Source organism: Lynx rufus, unplaced genomic scaffold (genome assembly GCF_022079265.1).
Source record: "Lynx rufus isolate CCGP_SWC_20201006 ecotype Redwood Valley unplaced genomic scaffold, mLynRuf1.p SCAF_17, whole genome shotgun sequence".
Taxonomy (NCBI): domain Eukaryota; kingdom Metazoa; phylum Chordata; class Mammalia; order Carnivora; family Felidae; genus Lynx; species Lynx rufus.
This window is the reverse complement of record NW_025814831.1, coordinates 37,956,206-37,975,031: the sequence shown is the minus strand read 5'-3', so window position 1 is coordinate 37,975,031 and position 18,826 is coordinate 37,956,206. Positions and strand designations below refer to the sequence as shown.

General features: G+C 41.0%; 1 protein-coding gene and 1 non-coding gene across 2 annotated transcripts in view; both read left to right on the top strand.

Moving 5' to 3' along the window:
* The window catches only part of SYNE2 (spectrin repeat containing nuclear envelope protein 2), a 286,324-nt gene that overhangs the window by 211,329 nt on the left and 56,169 nt on the right, over positions 1 to 18,826 (top strand). The window contains exons 83-92 of the mRNA XM_047079535.1: positions 1,133 to 1,288; positions 2,814 to 2,966; positions 8,793 to 8,963; positions 9,656 to 9,786; positions 11,878 to 12,082; positions 13,182 to 13,361; positions 14,071 to 14,199; positions 15,710 to 15,864; positions 15,978 to 16,122; positions 17,326 to 17,420. Coding sequence (XP_046935491.1) covers positions 1,133 to 1,288; positions 2,814 to 2,966; positions 8,793 to 8,963; positions 9,656 to 9,786; positions 11,878 to 12,082; positions 13,182 to 13,361; positions 14,071 to 14,199; positions 15,710 to 15,864; positions 15,978 to 16,122; positions 17,326 to 17,420 — 1,520 coding nt within the window. The remainder of the gene's footprint in view (positions 1 to 1,132; positions 1,289 to 2,813; positions 2,967 to 8,792; positions 8,964 to 9,655; positions 9,787 to 11,877; positions 12,083 to 13,181; positions 13,362 to 14,070; positions 14,200 to 15,709; positions 15,865 to 15,977; positions 16,123 to 17,325; positions 17,421 to 18,826) is intronic.
* On the top strand, positions 2,393 to 2,477 carry TRNAQ-CUG (transfer RNA glutamine (anticodon CUG)). The gene has a single exon. It is a non-coding gene; the product is annotated as a tRNA-Gln (tRNA).

Genomic DNA, 18,826 nt, shown 5'->3' with positions numbered 1-18,826 from the left:
ATGTAACATTATATATTTATTAAATTTGAAAAATTTAGTAAGATAGAGCTAAGAGCCCAAAGCTATCACATTCATATGCAGATCATGGCTTATATCCCCTTTTAGAAAGCATTCAGAAAATTTCAAGAACTAGAATAATCATCTTGTTTCCTAATTCAGCAGCGTCTCCTCTCACGTTTATCTTAAGTACATAGCCCTTCAGAAAAGGAAAAATATGCACATAAAGTGTTCCATATTATTTATACTGGTGAAAAATGTAAAATGCCTAAATTTCCACCTACCGAGGAATAATTAATCGAATTATACTGTGTCCATTCGTTTAAAAGATTGGGCAGCCTTTCAAATTTTCAAAAAAACTTTACATATACAGTCATTATAACCTAATAAAAATTGTGAGCATTGGAAATGACAAGAATTTCAGACATTAAAAACAGTTATTATTGGGGCGCCTGGGTGGCTCAGTTGGTTAAGCATCTGACTTTGGCACAGGGTATGATCTCACAGTTTGTGGGTTTGAGCCCCACACCAGGCTCTGTGCTGACAGCTCGGAGCCTGGAGCCTGCTTTGGATTCTGTGTCTCCCTCCCTCTGCCCCTCCCCTCACTTGCAATCTGTCTCTGTCTCTCAAAAATGAAGAAATGTTTAAAAATTTTTTAATAAAAAAAGGTCATTATTTTATTAAGTTGATAAATTATTTGTGATATGTTTGATATTGATTTAATTTTTAAATGACTCTAATGAAGAAAGTCTAGGGAAAGAAAGTTTTCTTAAGTTTTAAGTATATCAATCGATAATGCAATGAAAAATTGCATTGAATTGGAGTTGAATGTTATTCAACATGTTATTGGATGTTAGCAACATGATTTTATTTGTACAGGTGTTAATGAAACTCCAAAACAGCCAGTTTGCTTAGCAGGTTAGCTTTCAAACACTGAATTCATATTTCCTAATATGAATCTTTATTCCAAAAGTTATTGGGAAATCTTGTGCTAAGTATGATGAATCTGCGAAGAAGCAAAATTATTTTGTTGAAGAAGCAAAATTATTTTGTTAAAAATAACCATCATGCATTTACATTTTAAAGCATCTGGTTTAAAGTGAGAAATTTTTATTTTCTTACTTATACCTTAAAGATACAACATTTAGAACAACTTTTGGAAAGTATCACCGAGACTGAGAACAAAATACAGATTTTGAACAACTGGATGGAGGCGCAAGAGGAGAGACTGAAAACTTTACAAAAACCTGGAAGTGTGATCTCCGTGCACAGGATGCTTCTGGATTGTCAGGTGAGAAGGCACACGGCACCTGTCCACACGGCGTGGCCAGGCTGTTCCGTCACCGCTTCGGCCCCAAGGAGGAGGGCAAGTGGCTGCGCTTTCAAGGGACCCCTCCAGACCCCCAGGTACTTACTTCATTATGCAAAGGAGATAATAATCATCCATGGGTTTTACAAAATTACAAGATGCAATTTTTTGTGTGTGAGAAGCAGAAGAAGGTATCTTCAGTTATTGTTCCTAAGACTTGAATGTGGCTCCTCAAAGAAAATGCTCAAAGGGAATTTTTATTTCATGTTTCCCAGTTTTTTATTAATTCACCCAGTACTTATGCAATTACTCTAAGGTTTCCATTAGTTTTAGTATTTCATTCTGCGTCTTCAGAGGAAAATGATTGTCTTTTACCTTCTGTGTAATATGTTCTGAAAGGACCGGTTATCCCTTGGAACTACAGTCTAAATCACAGTTGAGCTTAAGGATATTGGCCTGGCCCCCTTTTGTTCAGTTGTCATTTGCCAGGTCACTTAGTCTCACCCACACATACATTAATCCTCCGTAAGTACTGCCCTGATTGTGTCACTGCCTATTGAAGACACTTCAGCTGCCCTTGTAGCTGCAGACGTATGCTGCTTCTGGACCTACTGCGTGAGGACACAGGCTCCTCCCTGCTGGGGTGGGAAGGTCAGGTCACACCCCAGTTGTCCTGAGAAGGTTAATCACCCTGGACATGAGATGTGAGCAGCAACACCATTATAAGAGATCTGTGCAAGTGGTCATATCCTGCTTCTAACTACCCACTAGCCATTCCATTTAGAATTCTTACAGCAGCCTTAGATTCAACGTAACCTTCACGGGAAGCCTACGCTCCACAGGTCCGTGCCATGCCGCCCCCCACAGGCCACCCTGGTTTCACTTGAGTTCTAAACTGTCCACGGCCTGGGCTATCATTGCTAGTTTCCAGATGAGAAAATACAGGCTTGGAGGTTTGATGACTTAATGTCAGGTGAGACAGCCAGTATGGGACAGACATGGCATGGGGACTAGATCTCCTGGACTCGTTCTACTGTACCATGATGATGAGGACTTATTACCTAGACTATTCTAAAATCTAGGGGTGCCTGGGTGGCTCAGTCGGTTGAGCGTCCGACTCTGGCTCGGGTCATGATCTCGTGGTTTGTGGGTTCGAGCCCCGCGTCGGGCTCTGTGCTGACAGCACAGGACCTGGCGCCTGCTTCGGATTGTGTGTCTCCTTCTCTCTGTGCGCCTCCCCTGCTTGCGCTCTGTCTCTCTATCAAAAATACATATTAAATTTTTTAAATCTAGATACATGTAATAATTAAACTTATCATAAAAATTCATACTGTAATAGTGCAAAAATGGAATCAAATGTATTATTAAAATGTCTTTGATGTGATGTTATTTAATTACATATTGTAATGCCATTTTTACTCGAAAAGGCCAAACTCCTGTCTCTTACTTACACCTTATTGTTCCGTAACATTGTGCATATACAAACTTTTTCCTCTTGCCCTTCCAGGATATAGAAAATCAACTGGCAAGCAAATCCAAGGCCCTTGATGAGTTGAGACAATGTTACCTGACTTCGGAGAGTGGGACCATGCCATTGTTAGAAGACACAGCATCCAGAATTGATGGGTTATTTCAAAAGAGAAGCAGTGTTATCGGCCAGGTACTAGAACTCATTTCATTTGAAGTACACTATTTCTCCTCATATAGCCTTCTTTCATCTTTTTGTTGATGTGTTTAGTCACGGAAACTCATTCCATATCAAAAACTGAAGAGTTGCTTAGAGAAATACTGAAGTGAAATAGAGAAAGGCATTTCAAATCCCCCCCCCCTTTTTTTTTTTGGCACCGGATGGAGGTGTAGCCACCAATTCCAACACCATTGGCAAGCTAGAAATCCACTTGGTTATCTTTGTTTTGTCTAACGTACTCACAGACAAAAATGTCTCCACCCCCCACCCCAACAGAGCATCTGGCACTGTTTCCTGGGCAGATATACAGGGGCAGCTATGAGAAAGCACATCCAGGGAGGTGCCTTGGGCAGGGAATGATCCCGTCTCTTGTAACCTCTATTAAGCTAGAAGCATGGTCAGCATATGGAGAATTCCAGAGGTGAGGAGAACACAGTATGTGGTGAAGAGAAAATAAAGAGGAGGAGTGTGGAAGATGTCTGGTCAGCTTAGGAAAGACATGTTAAAGTCTGCCTTTACCCCTTCCAGGAGTAGAGCACCAAAAGAGAAAAGGCAGGCATCTCTGCATACTGCAACCTTGTTGGCTCCTCACAAATGGAGGGAGAAAACTAAATACTAGCCAATTGTAGGCGTGTCCATATTTCCCAGAAGTCCTTATTGTGGATTATTTGTCATCTGCTAAAATCTACTTTTGACTATTTGTTCCAAGAGGGAATGGGGAATAACCTGTATAAATGAAATTCATTGGTGACCCTCGGCCTCATTTCTCCCCCAGAACTCGGGCAGGAAGATAGAGATGAGCTTACCATATCTTGTGTGAGTCATTTGTTGAACATATCTTCTGTGAGTCACTATGTTCACTGCCAACAGTACAAAGATAAACGAGAAAATAAATGGATCCTACCGTCAAAGGGCTCGCAGACCACCAGAGAAAACACACTTGAATAGATAATCACAACACACAGTGATTTTTTTTAATGTTTATTTATTTTTTGAGAGAGTGTAAGTGAAGGAGGTGCAGAGAGAGGGGGGACAGAGGATCTGAAACGAGATCGGCGCTGACAGCAGAGAGCCCAATCAGGGGCTCGAACTCACAAACCATGAGATCATGACCTGAGCTGAAGTTGGACCCTCAACCAACTGAGCCACCCAAGCACCCCACCACACAGTGAATTATGATAAAAATGTTGGAATAGAGAAGATTGAGATAATGCAAGTAAAAACATGCAGATAGTACTAATGTAAAAGATAGACATCTAGATAAATGGAATAGAATTAAGAGTCCAGAAATAAACCCTCACATTATAATCAACTAATTTTTAGACTAGGATGCCAAGACAAATCCAGGGTGGGAGGCGGGGGGGATAGTCTTCTCCAAAACCGGTACTAGAACAGCTGTATGTCCACATTCAAAAGAATGAAGTTAGACCCCACCTTCACACCGTATATAAAAATTAAATGGATCAAAGATGTAAACGCTAAAACTACAGAACTCTTAGAAGAAAACAGAGGCAGAAATCTTCCTGACTGGATTAGGCAATAGTTTCTTAGATATGACAACAAAAGCACAAGAAAAAACTGGATTTCATCAACACTAAACACTTTTGTGTTTCAAAGGACATCATCAACAAAGTAAAATGACAAACCACAGAATGGACGAAAATATTTACATACTTAGGGGCTTGTGTCTACAGTATATAAAGGACATAACCAAAGGGAAAACATGAGCAAGTGATCTGAATAGATATTTCTCTAAAGAAGGTATGAATGGTCAATAAGTACATGAAAAGATGCCCAGTATCATTAATAAAGGAAATATAATTCAAAACTTCAATGAAATACTCCATACCCACCTCCGTAGTGATGATAATAAGGCAGAAAATAACAAATGTTAGCAAGGATATGGAGACCTCGAAACTCTCATACATACACTGCCAGCGAATGCAAAATGGAGCAGCTGCTTTGGAAAAGAGTGTGGCAAGTCCTAAAATATTTAAACATAGAGTTATCTTAGGACTCAACAACTTTACTCGTAAGTACCCAAGAGAAAGGAGAACATGTGTCCACACCAAAAACTTACACAATAATGTTCACAGCAGGGTGATTCATAATAGCCAAAAAGTAGAAACAATCCCAACATCCCTCGGTTTATAAATGGATAGGTAAATGGTATATCAAGGGGTGCCTGTGTGGCTCAGTCTCTTGAGAGTCCAACTCTTGGTCTCAGCTCCGGTCTCGAACTCAGGGTTGTGAGTTCAAGCCCTGTATTGGGCACCACGCTGGTGTGGAGCCTACTCAGATAGATAGATAGATAGATAGATAGATAGATAGATAGATAGATAGATAGATAGTATTTCCGTGCAACGGGATATTATTCAGCCATAAGAAAGAATGAGGTACTGATACTTGCTACAACACTGATGGTCTTGAAAACATCACGCTAAGTGAAAGAAGGCAGTTGCCAAAGAACCACATGTTGCATGATTCCATTTATATGAAATGTCCTTAATAGGCAAATTCTTTAAAGACGAAAGGTAGACTTTGGCTGAGAAAGGGTTAGAGAAGAATGAGGAGTGACTGCTAGTGGGTATGGGGTTTCTTTTCATGGTGATGCAAATGTCCTAACACTGATTTTGGTGACTTGACTTTAAATAGGTGAATTGTATGGACTGTGAGTTATATCTCAATAAACCTACTTATTTTTTTATTTTTTAAAGTTATCTCTAGCCCCAACTTGGGGCTCCAACTCATGACCCCAAGATGAGAGTCACATGTTGTACCGACTAAGCCAGCCAGGTGCTCCAAAGCTTTTTTTTTTTTAATGTAGAAAACACAAAACTTACGTCATCCTTCCATAAGTTCTCCAGAGTTAGTAGAGCCTTGTCTTTAAAAACAAGGGCTTAAAAACAAAACAAAAACAAAACAAAAAAAACCAAAAAAATAAAAAATAAAAACAAGGGCTTTAAGTCTCTGCCTAAAGAAAAATCTTAGCAGCCCCATTTTGTATCTCCGTCCTAGGGCAGGTGCTTAACCTCGTTAAACCTCAATTTCCTGGTCTATGAAATAGGGATGATAATGCCTACGTCTTTCTACCTTTGTAGCAATGCCTATATGGCACTCAGTGCTGCCCTACTGGCTGATTGTACTTTTAACATTCTGAAAATGTTCCTTGTTTCTAGCGTAGTGAGTTTTGCTTAATGGTTTTCTTATCCTTTCCCCCAAACCACATGTGCCATTTCTTTTCCCTGAAGCTGTAATATTCAAAGGGTTGCCCTTAAGTGCACCAGAAGTTGCACCAACTTTGTATGTGGGAGCCATGAAGTCCTTGGACCATGACAATGCCTTATGCAGCCATGTGCCTATAGGCATCTGTGTGTCAGGATCATCCCTGCCACCCAGATAGGCCCCAAGCTTCCAAAAGGTACATCTAGAGGCGCCTGGGTGGCTTAGTCAGTTGAGCGTCCGACTTCAGCTCAGGTCATGATCTCACAGTTCATGGGTTCGAGCCCCGTGTTGGGCTCTGTGCTGATGGCTTCAAGCCTGGAGCCTGCTTCGGATTCTGTGTCTCCCCCTCTCTCTGCCCCTCCCCTGCTTGCATTCTCTCTCTCTCTCAAAAATAAACAAAATATAAAAAATAAAAGAAAAAAAATAAAAGGCACATCTATAAGGAGTTCCCGTCCTGCCTCCTTTTTTCCCTTACTGTCTTTTATTCTTTCTTGATGGTGGATTGTTTTTCTGAGCCATTCAGCCCATATAAAGACATATGGGCTACGCGGTTGCCAGTGTGAGACTGACGTTTTGGCATCCCAGGTTGTTTTTGATCCATCTCTGTTTGGGGCAGGGTTTGAGGCAGCTCCCTGTAGATGTTAAGCAGAGAACAGAGGACCTGAATACAGGCCTGTACAGTTACATCCAAAACTTGACATCACATCATAAATAAAGCTGGGCCAACATACTGATCACACTCCATTTATACTCAGATCCTTATTTTAAATTGAGATGATACCATAAACTTACCTTTTGAGTGTATAACCCAATGGTTTTTAGTATATTCACAGAGATACACAACCATCGCTACTCTCTAATTCCGGGACATTTTTGTCAACTCAAAAAGAAACGCCCATTAATCACTTTTCATTCTTCCCTACCTTTCATCCCTGGAAACACTAATCTACTTGCTATCTCTTATGTATATGCTGTTCTGGACACTTCATACACGTGGAATTATATGACATGTGGTCTTATCTGTCTGTTTTAGCATGTTTCCAACATCAATATTATAGTATGTTGCAGAACTTTATGGATGAGTAGTATTCCACAGTTTATTCGTTGATGGACATTGGGGTTGTTTCCACTTAAAAAAATTTTTTAATGTTTTACCTATTTTTGAGGGAGGGAGAGAGAGAATGAGAATGAGAATGAGCAGAGGAGAGGCAGAGAGAGAGGGAGACACAGAATCCAAAAGACTCCAGCTATCAGCGCAGAGCCCGAGGCAAGGCTCGAACTCATGAACTGCGAGATCATGCCCTGAGCTGAAGTCAGATGCTTAACTGACTGAGCCACCCAGGCGCCCCAGGATTGTTTCCACTTTTAAGCTATTATGAATCATGCTGCTATGAACATTTGTGTACAGATTTTTATATGAACATATGCTTCCATTTCTCTGGGGTATATACCTAAGAGTGGAATTAGTGGGTCATATGGTAACTCTATACTTAACTTTTCGTGGAACTGCCAAACCGTTTTCTACAGAGGCTGTACAGTTTTATGTTTCTACCAGCAATATATGAACGTTCCAGTTTTTCCACAGTCTTGCCAACACTGATTATTACCCAACTTGGATTTATAGACATCTTAGTGGATGTGAAATGGCATCTCATTGTCGTATAGATTTATGTTTCTCTAAGGACTGTGGATGTTCTTTAGTAGATATCTAATCCTTTGCCCAATTTAATCCTTTGGTTATTTGTCTTTTTACTGTTGAGTTGTAAATGTTCTTTATGCAACATATAAAAATATACATGCTTACATATTCGCAATTGTATCTGAGATCATCTCATTTCCTCCTACTTTTACTTGCTCATCATTTTGACCGAGCACATTCCTCTCCAATTTATGCGGACTCGGGTGCCAGTAACAGTAATTTGACAATTACAGTGCTTTACAGTTTGCAGAATATTTCCACAGACACTATTTTGTTTATGTTTCTATTTACTGTATCTGTTTTGTGAGTAGGGAAATCGACGCAAGGGTTCAATAACTTGCCCATGATCAGAAAGCTAATTAGGTGTTGCTGAAATATGTACTCACAGATTCTGTTCCTCATCCATTATTCCCTCCCTCGGCTGTCTCCCGGTAGGCTGAACTCTGTCCCTGCTGGTCCTTCTGGCTTCAGATCTCGTTTTCATTCACCTGTTTTAAAACTCAGTCTTCTCTGATCTTTTTTGTTTATTGACTACTCTTCCCACCTCAGTTAATCACTGAAGCTCTCCCAGTACCCTCTCTTTTTTAAGTTTATTTATTTTGAGAGAGAGAGACCAAGAGAGAGTGAGTGGGGGGAGGGGCAGAGAAAGGGAGAGACAGAATCCCAAGCAGGCTCTATGCTGATAGACGGCTCGAACTCACAAACCCTGAGATCAGGACCTGAGCCGAGATCAAGCCACCCAGGAGCCACTTCCCCCGTACTCACAAGCTGAAATGCCTAGATTAGATACCATGGTAGAATCCTTAGAAGGGAACAAAATGATGAGGGAGCCTCTTCTCAATGAGTTTCTAAATATCTTTGCACTTTTCATATAGGTCAACGAGCTCAAGACCTCCACGCAGTCTGTTTTGCAGGAGTGGAAGATTTACGAAAGCCTGTATGATGAGGTGGCGACGATGACAATCCGATTCTGGTACTGCATGGAGCACAGCAAGCCTGGGCTTTTGTCATTAGAGGCCTTAGGATGCCAGGTGCAGAACCTCCAGGTAAATTCAGCAGATCGTGACACGGTGCTGCCTGGTTGGCAGAAGACCTCCGGTGGAGGCAGGTGCGGAAATGGACACAGCTGCCTTTGTGCTGTCCACAGAGAAGCGCAAAACAGCGTCTTAAATAGCAGCATCAAAAGGAGGACATGGAATTCCAAAATGAGCCAGATGAGCGGCTCCAAAGTTTACATTGGATTTTTCTCTATTATTCATGTCCATATTATCTCACAGTTTAAAAGTTTGGTCTTTGGGGGAGTGTGTGTTGGCATGTTTTTTTTTTTTTTTTTTAAGTTTATTTATTTGGAGACAGAGAGAGTGTGAGGGGGGTAGAGGCAGAGAGAGGGGAGACAGCGAATCCCAAGCAGACCCCGTGCTGTCAGCGCAGCGCCCAGTGCGAGGCTCAAACTCGCAAACCATGAGATCATGACCTGAGCCGAAATCAAGGGTCAGGCGCTTAACCGACTGAGCCACCCAGGCTCCCCGTGTTAGCATACTTTTTAATGTTGTAGCCTCAGATGAAAGGATGCCTCCTCAGTGGGTTTCCTCTTCACATTTCTAGTAATTTTCCCCAGTCCTATTAAGTTCTGAGCGTTAATATTATTGTGATGTAGCAGACGTGCTGAAAAGCAGCTGCCTCCCTTGGATGTGGCCAGGCCATTCTGAAGTGAATGTTCCTGCTCTGTTCTTCTCAGTCTCTTCAAGATGAAGCTGAGAGCAGTGAAGCAAGCTGGGAGAAACTGCAGGAGGTGATTCGAAAACTCAAAGATCGCTGCCCCTCGGTTGCTGAAATAATCGAAGAGAAATGCCAAAATACTCATGCCAGGTATGCTTTAAGATACAGATGGGATAACAGAGGAGATAGATTTCCTTATCTCAATGACACGTGGTGAATGAAGTGACATCAGCTTTGTACAAGTACCGTGGGCTGATTGCGCCACTGGAGTTGCAAAGCGACGTCAGCTTTGTGAAGCTTAGGCATCTGAGATAATCTGGTTTTGTGCTACTGTGGTTCTTTTGCTTTGAAGCATCTCGTTTACGTAAGACTTGATTTTCTGAAGGCAATTACTTCCCTCGTAGCCAGGGTAGCCGCTTTCAGAGGGTATAGACCAACTGCCCAGTGCGATCCTCACGGATACCAAACTCCCAGGCTGAGACAGAGTACAGGGTACTCAGAAGGACAATGTGTTTCACTGGCAACCTAAGATGGAAGAAAGGGGATGTTATTATCCCTCTTGAGGGGACGTGATTTGTGAGATTGGAAGGAATTCTTTGATGAACTGCTTATGGTGGAAAGCTCCTAAGGAGGGTGGCCCTGGTTAATTGCAAGCCTTTAATTTTGCTGAATGGGATATGAAATTCAGCTTGAAGAGAATTTGATTTTTAAGCCAGCGATGAAGAGATTAAGCTACCCTCAGTGTCCTCCACCCTTCCTCCATGTAGATTCAGCCTCTCTGGTAAATCCACTTTGGACAAGAGTTGTGAACAAGAGGCATCAAATTTACATACGCTGCGGTGACATCCTCAGCTCATGACCCAGTCCTTATTGGAAGAAGGGAAGGAGGGGGAGTAAGGAGGAGCATAGACATGTCTGTGATGGCACTTACAGTATTGGGCCCACCCTCAAAACATGGCGGTGCAGTTTGCTGTTGAAGGGATTCAATTGTCGCTGCTACACATATACGTTCAATTGTTGCCACAAGAATGTATCAGAAGGCTTGTTGAAAAAGGTTGAAGAAGACAGCACCAAGATGCTAACAGTAGTTATCTGTAGATCAATGAGATGTCAGGGGGTGTTTTTGTTTTTTGTTTTTTCATAACCTTCTCTTTATAGATAGGTAGGCAAGGAGGTAGGTAGGAAGGTGAGGTATAATGTAGGTACAGATATAGGGATAGATAGATTTAAACATATGTGGTTGGTGGGATTTTGTTTTCTTTCATGATGAGTGCACGTTCTATTATAATTGGGGAAAATACTGTTTAGGGAAAACATTGTTCTGGTAAGATTTTGAAGTGCATAAAAATAAAGCCACTGTGCCATTTTTCACCTTTTCCATCTATTTAGCAGAGTCAAGGCTATCAGGAAACAAGCATTCTTATGTGTTTCAGGTAAAATGTAAATATTATAGTGCTTCCAGAAAGCTAGTTTGACCGTATATATAGCTATAACCTTAAAAATGTTTACACATTCTTGTTCTTTGACCAAATTGATTCTTTCAGAAATGTAGTTTAAGACCAATATCTTGACATGTGGGAAAAGGTCTTTGGAACAAAGTTGTATCTGAGCATTAGATTTGAAAGCACAAATTAAAAATTGTTTCAATACCCATACTAAACTTGAATTTGGTAATTAAAAAACAGACCACTTAAAGCCTGTTGTGTACAGCCATTTAAAATTAGACTGACTTAACAAATAAAATTAGACTCATTTTTTTATTAATAATGGGAAATTTTTAAGTCACATGGGAAAGAGAGGTTATTCAGTCTGTATATGGAATAAAAACAATTTCCTTTATTTCCACTGTTATATAAGGAACATGTTGCTTTTATCATTAGAAAATAAACTTGGCATAAACTCAATTTAAATAAGGCTCATTTAAAGACCCCCCCCATATAAACCCCTCCCATGTGAAGAAGTTTTCATCAATTTCTCTACCTTTGCCTAACAGACATTCATAATACAATAGATCATGCCAATCACAAATTTGGTAGTTTTTGTTGATAATTATAAAGTCAACTAAATATCTTAATTTGGACTGCTGTTTTTATTTATATAATGGTGATACATTAGTTAAAAAAGGCATTTGTGCCTTAACAACCCATCTGCTCTTGACTTACCGGTAGAATGTGTGCAGTGTGCTTTTGCTGCAAAGGGAAGGATGGTATGAGGGCCCTTTTGTTCATGTTGTTCTGACAGGTGGACCCAGGTAAACCAAGACATTGCAGAGCAGTTGCAGAAGGCCCAGAGTCTGTTGCAGCTCTGGAAGGCCCATAACAGTGCTCACACCGAAGCTGCAGCAAGGCTGGGGCAGCAGGAAGCAAAGTACCAACAGCTCGAAAACATCAACATGTCTGGAAACAACCTGGCAGAGATCCTGACCCGGGCCCTGCAGGATGTAAAGGTGGTTGCAAAGCCCATTGGGAAAACAAAGGCCAAGACAGCCCAACAGAGAGGGCCATGACCCAGGGACTAGACAGACCACAGGGACAAAGAAGTGGGTCAGGACAGGTGCATGAGCAGGCCATGTAGGACGTGAACATGCTGTGATGTGCAGGGTTGGGAGGGCCAAGTGGTGACTCAGAAGCAAAGTCTAGGCCACAGGTAGCTGGGTCAAGGGTCCTTGTTCCAAGTTTCCCCTTTCATTTTAGCAGGTAAAACTCTAAAGCAAAAGCCTCATACAAGGTGTCTCAAAGGCAAAAGTGTCTCAACTGAGTGTGATCATCTAAGAATAATAGATGTTGAATCCCTTGCTTTAGAAATAATCATGGATTCATGCCATGTTAATGTGGCTTTTCTATGGGTATGATGATTTTTAGACTATATTTAAGAGTTGTATAATTTCCTCTGTAATCTTGTCCTATTATAATGAGTGCCCAGAAAGTGAATACTCTCTAGTTTTAAACTGGGTGACCAGATACATTCTGTAGCTTCTGAATCCAAAGGTCAAATAAAAAAGTATGAATCCACTTAGTCAGTGCAACAAATGTGATCTGTATTTCTGATCAACTTCTACCTAATTTGTTGTTTCAACAAATTTTGCATACACCACATTTATAGAGTAGCCCTAACATCAGCTTGATTAATGAGATTCTGTGGTCTCTGCAAATGAATCCGTTTATGTCATAAAGTCTCAGACAGAGGACAGAGTTGCATTGATTCTTAAAATGGCCCTAAATGGATCGTTATAGTGTTTGATGATTAGAAACATAAAACATAGGACTCTACCCAGGTGGTCTTCAGTTTCTGCACATTGGAAGCCCCAACTCTGTTGATTAGTTGTCAGTTTTAGGTCAGAAATGACATATTTCAGAGGAGCGCCAGTGATGTGCGTCATATAACGAAAGCTTAGCTTTTTCAGCTCTTTGAAATAAACAATGACAAAAAGCCACGCCCACAATTTTAGGGCAGAAATTCTCCTAGATGTTGATGGAGTCCCAGGGATAGGAATTTATGTTGTGACACTAGGAGGAAATGTTTTCTGATCACTGTTGCTTCTCCAGGAACTGCAGGATGACGTACAAAAGACGAAAGAAGCCTTTCTCCAGAATTCTGCTCTCCTGGATCGACTTCCACAGCTCACAGAGTCCAGTACCCACATGCCCCTCTCTACACAACTGCACTCCCTCCAGAGGGTTTCTTACTTGGAAAAGATGCTGCTTGTGAAAGCTAATGAATTTGAGGTTCATGTCCTTTTTCCATTCAACTTGTAGTCTTGGACATTTGCAAGCTACCCTCAATTCCTTATATCTGATGAAGTACTAGTTATTAGTACTTTCCAGGCTGCTCCTCGGGGAAACTACACAATCAAGATGCCCTGAACATAAAGATTCCCTGATGTGACTGTTCAATTACGTGACCAATGAGCAGATCTTAAGCAAGCATCTCTTCTTCATTGAACATGTTGGCTTAAGAAGTAGGATATTATATTCCTTATTCTGTTCAGATCTCACAGTTATTTGGATCTCCAAGTGGGGTACTTGAGTCCTAGAAGTAGCTGCTTAAACCAGAGCCATTTGTTGTATTCTTTATTCATTTTTTGAAAAGCCTTTAGTGCCTGAGCTGTCAAAAACCTGCATAAAAGGCCATGGAGCTCCAATGTCCCTTTTCAATATCAATAGCAACACTGAGGGAGCAGAGTGCTCACTAACCCTCCTCTATATGCCCCCTCCAGAGGGTAATCCATTCATCCCTGAAGGCTCAGTGCTTTGCCAGAGGCACAAAATAAAATAACCAGGAGTCTTCTGAATATTCACCTCTGAATAGTCAAGATAATAATGAGCTGCTGGGCGTTGAAAACACCTTGAGCTTTTATCAGCTCCCAAGACTATGTTTCATTTTGTTGTGTATGCACATGAAAATTATTTCTAATGAAAATCTCTCTTGTTCTAGTTTGTCCTGTCGCAGTTCAAGGATTTTGGGGAACGGCTGGAATCTTTAAAAGGTCTCATTACGCATGAAGAAGAGCATTTGGATAAACTCTACCATCAAGAAAAAGAAGAAAATCCTGAGTTATTCCTGGTATTGCCAATGTTTGTGTTTCCTTAGGGCTTAGACACCATAGGATAAAAAAATAAGCTAATAACTATTAAGTTACAGAATCTGTTGATGTCTTCACTCTTGAGGATGGTCATTTAAAAAAAAAAGTTTACGTATTCTGAGAGAGACAGAGCGTGCAAGAGGGCAGGAGCCAAGAGAGAGGGAGAGAGAGAGAATCTCAAGCCGGCTCCACACTCCCAATGCAGAGCCTGATGCAGAGCTCGAATCTATAAACTATGAAATCACGACCTGAGCCAAAATCAAGAGGTGGACGTTTAACTGACTGAGCCACCCAGGTGCCCCTTGAGCATGGTCATATATATGCCATTCATTCTTGCCTTATTTTCCGTAAGGTCTAGAAAAGTATGACAACATAGAGATTTTAGTAATATGCCACAGTAAATTTAGTAGATTTAAAAGTTTTTGACGTCTTTACTAATTAGCTTCAGTGAACTAGAATAATCTAGGCATTGGCTGTTGTGATTAATTGAACTTTTCTGGTTCGCTAAAGGTCAAAAATAAAATACCCTATTACATTAATTCTATATATTTTTTTCTTTCTTACCTTAGTAAGTTTAGTATAAGTAACAAAAACGAATGGAAGAATTAAAGAATTCTGGGTCGTACAAACTCCTAAGGACTGATATCCATAACCTAGATCAAGAGTCAGCCAGCTATGGCACACTATCCAAATCCCATCTTCCACCGGTTTGTGTAAACTGTTATTGGCACACAGTCATGCCGTTTGATTTATTAATTGTCTGTGGGAATTTTCATGCTGCAGCGGCAGAGGTGAATAATTATGACAGAGATCATCTGGCCCATGAAAGCTAAATTATTCATGAGCTGGCCCTTTACAGAAAAAGTTTGCTGACCCTGACCTAGATCGCGACGGCAGAGTTCTGTAGTGATAGCACGGATATTGTCGAGGATGTTTGCTTAAAATACCATTGACCTAGATGCTGTCCCTGGAATATTTTAAAAATAAAATTTTGATGCGTTTTCTTTCACGTGATTTCGTGTTCTTTCAAAATATGGATGTTTAAGGACCATGCTTTACTAGGGTCATTTTAAGGACTAAATTTTCATTGGCTTTGTGATCTGTTGAAGGTCAAGTTGGCAGAATACATAGGACTTTTGAAGTCCAAAATGGGTCCTGTAAAAAAAAAAAAAAAAAAAAAAAGACAAAACTCCTATCTCATTTCCATCTCCCTCAAAGGCAAAATCTGAGATCATTTTCTATTTCCCGGGCCATTGCGGTGCTGACCGTGTGTGCACTTATTCTAGAAAAGCCACAGGATTGGGAGCCCAGGGTTTAGGCCCAAGTCTAATATTAACTGGCTGTTTGATCATGGGTAAGTCATCTACCTATTGAGGTTCCCAGTTTTCCCTCATTTTTGAGATAAGGATGGTCTGCAGGATCTCTGGGTCCTTTTCATCTTCTAGATATCTTATTGGCCTCCAGAAACCTGAAATTTAATTTTTTTAATAGAACCATGTGCTGGCACTGACAGCCCAGTCACCTGATGTGGAACATTTGAATGAAGTAAGCCTCAAACTCCCCCTTAGTGACATAGCCATAAAGACGTTACAAAATGTGAACCGACAGTGGATTCGGGCCACGGCAACAGCCCTGGAACGCTGCAGGTCAGAACATCCCACCTCTTTCATTCTGTTTCAGTTAAGCTAAAATTATTGACTTGAGCTCAGTAATGTCATTGTTTTATGGTTCTGTTTTGTCTGTGTATAAACCTTTGTAGTGAGCTTCAGGCAACAGGATTGAATGAAAAGTTTCTTTATTGCTGTGAAAAATGGGTCCAGCTTCTGGAGAAGACAGAAGAGACGCTCAAGGTGACTATGGCTGACAGCCTCCCAGCTCTCCTGGAACAGCAGAAAACATACGAGGTAAACCTGTGCTCTCTGCTGCTTTGTACATTCGCCCTGGGGCAGGAGTCAGGGAAAGATATTCATTGCAATCTATTTAAATCAATCAGTCCCTAACAATCGAATATAGGACTTTAAGCAGATTCATTTGCCAATTGATTATTTGTAAAACTCTCACACATTTCATAAATTTCAACATTTTGTTTTTTCTTTTTCTTTTTTTTTTTTTTTAATTTTTTTTTTTTTTCAACGTTTATTTATTTTTGGGACAGAGAGAGACAGAGCATGAACGGGGGAGGGGCAGAGAGAGAGGGAGACACAGAATCGGAAACAGGCTCCAGGCTCCGAGCCATCAGCCCAGAGCCCGACGCGGGGCTCGAACTCACGGACCGCGAGATCGTGACCTGGCTGAAGTCGGACGCTTAACCGACTGCGCCACCCAGGCGCCCCTCAACATTTTGTTTTAGTGCTCTATTTTATTAACGAGAGAACTAGATTTTCTGCAACAGGGGAAACTTCTAGCACAACTTTGCTTCCATAGGATGCAAACATACCAAGAGCAGGCTAAAATACTTCAACTCATCTTTGCATATTCACTGAATAATTCTCTAAAATATTGAATTGCATAATTATAATTGCAGCCTTAATAATTTGACAGAGGTTATTCCCTGTGCTTACACTGATGTGCATTCAGAAATACTCTTGATGGTATAGGCAAATACTGCATTTTGAAAGTGTGCATGATTAGGTCACTGTAATTTTTAATGTAAATGATTTAAGTCTTTATCGTTACATTAAGGTCCTCCAATGAAAATGAAGTTCATTGAACAACCAAAACAAAAAACCGTGAATGAGTGACCTCGATTAAATTACCAGCCCTCTTTCCGTCTTAGTTTCCTTATCTTTAAATGGGTGTGATAATAGTACTTAAGTCTGAAGGTTGAGGAATAAGTGAGACAATGTGTGTTTTACACAGTGCCTCACAAATAGTAAATGCCCAATAAATGGGCTTTAGTTGTACTTGTTATTACACCTGTTTGCTTCTGAGATTCTATTCATAGGTGATGGTGACATGATGGTTGAGCCTTTTTTGCAATGAGGCTCAAATAATTTGAAAATTCATCGTCTCCCATGTCCTCTGTGAGCTTAGATTTTAATAGGAAATAGAAGCTCCAGGTTCATAAAAAGAATCTATTGATATCTTCTATTTTAACTCATATGCAGATGTTAGAAGCTGAAGTTTCTATAAACCAGACAGTGGCTGATTCTTATGTCACCCAGTCCTTACAACTCTTGGACACCACAGAAATAGAGAAGAGGTAAGCTGTCTGGGGTGTATGATGGGTGTGTGTGTGTGTGTGTGTGTGTGTGTGTGTGTGTGTGTGTGTGAGGTCTGGCCTCCCACCACGTGAATCTTGACCACTTTGGTAACCTGCAGCCGTGTGAGTTGATAGACCATCATGAGGCCAGTCTTCTGACTGTTTATTAGTATGGGGACTTGCTACGTGGCCGTAGAAATGTCAGTCGCACTTCTATGTATGATAGAAGGGTGGCATTAGCAAACATTAGATTAGTGCTTTGCGAATACCCACTCACCAAGTGGAGTTAACTAAGTTTTTGCTGCAAAGGATTCTTCTGTAGTGTTTTCCTCTCTGTCTGCAGCCTCATGACATTTTGCTATTTGAAAAATAATTTTGGGGGCGCCTGGGTGCTCAATGGGTTAAGCGTCCAATTCTTGATTTTGGCTCAGGTCATGATCTCACGGTCGTGAGACTGAGCCCCGCGTCAGGCTCTACCTGGGTGTGGAGCCTGCTTAAGAGTCTCGCTCTCCTTCTCCCTCTGCCCATCCCCCTTGCTGTCTCTCTCTCTGTCTCTCTCTCAAAAAATAAAAAATAATAACAATAATCCTTAAAGTGCTGCTGTTCCCAGCAGGTAGCTATAGCACATAGTTGTGAAAGAAGGGATTTCTCTCTCTGCTATGTACACGGTGTTGGCATCACTGGGCAGTGCCAGTCAGGCTGAGAAGAGCCCCTTACGCCAGCCTGGTGACATGAGCCTGCTCACAGAGCTGGTACACATGGCAGACAGAGTCCTGAGACGGGCTAGTCTCTTAAATGCTTCTCTAAGTGTCCTGATAGGTATTGTTTTTCCTCCCCATTAACACCCATATACCTGAATTTTCTTTGAGCATAGCTAAGAAGTATAAAGTCCATTTCCTTCTAGCTCTGAAGTTATAACTTCAGCCCCATTCCAGGATGACAAACTAGATTTTGATCCGTGCAGCAAAGCATGACTTTTCCGATAATATGTAAAAGGCCTTACTTATCACATGGTGGGTTATTATTTATCCGGAAAAGAACTCGTTGAGTAGTCGCAGAAAGCATCTTCTCTGTTGCTGAAATTTTGTAAAGTACGGCGTGCAAGTAAGTAATCGAGAACGTTACACGGTACCTATTCATCATTTCGCATCGGTCCAATATTCAGTTTTCCACACAGCATTTGGAATAATGCAAGTTAAAATAGCTTACGTTTGTTTAAAGGATGCAGTTTTCCATGCTGGCAAAATACCGGGTCACATGCAACTATCTCCTGCTAAATGCCTTTTGCCAACCCCATGCTGCCCCTGCCCCAACCCTAAATTCCCCAACACCTTTAAGTTGAAGAGTACGCACATTTTAAAAAGGTTTTCTTCCCTCCCAACCCCCCACCCCTGTAAATGATGCGT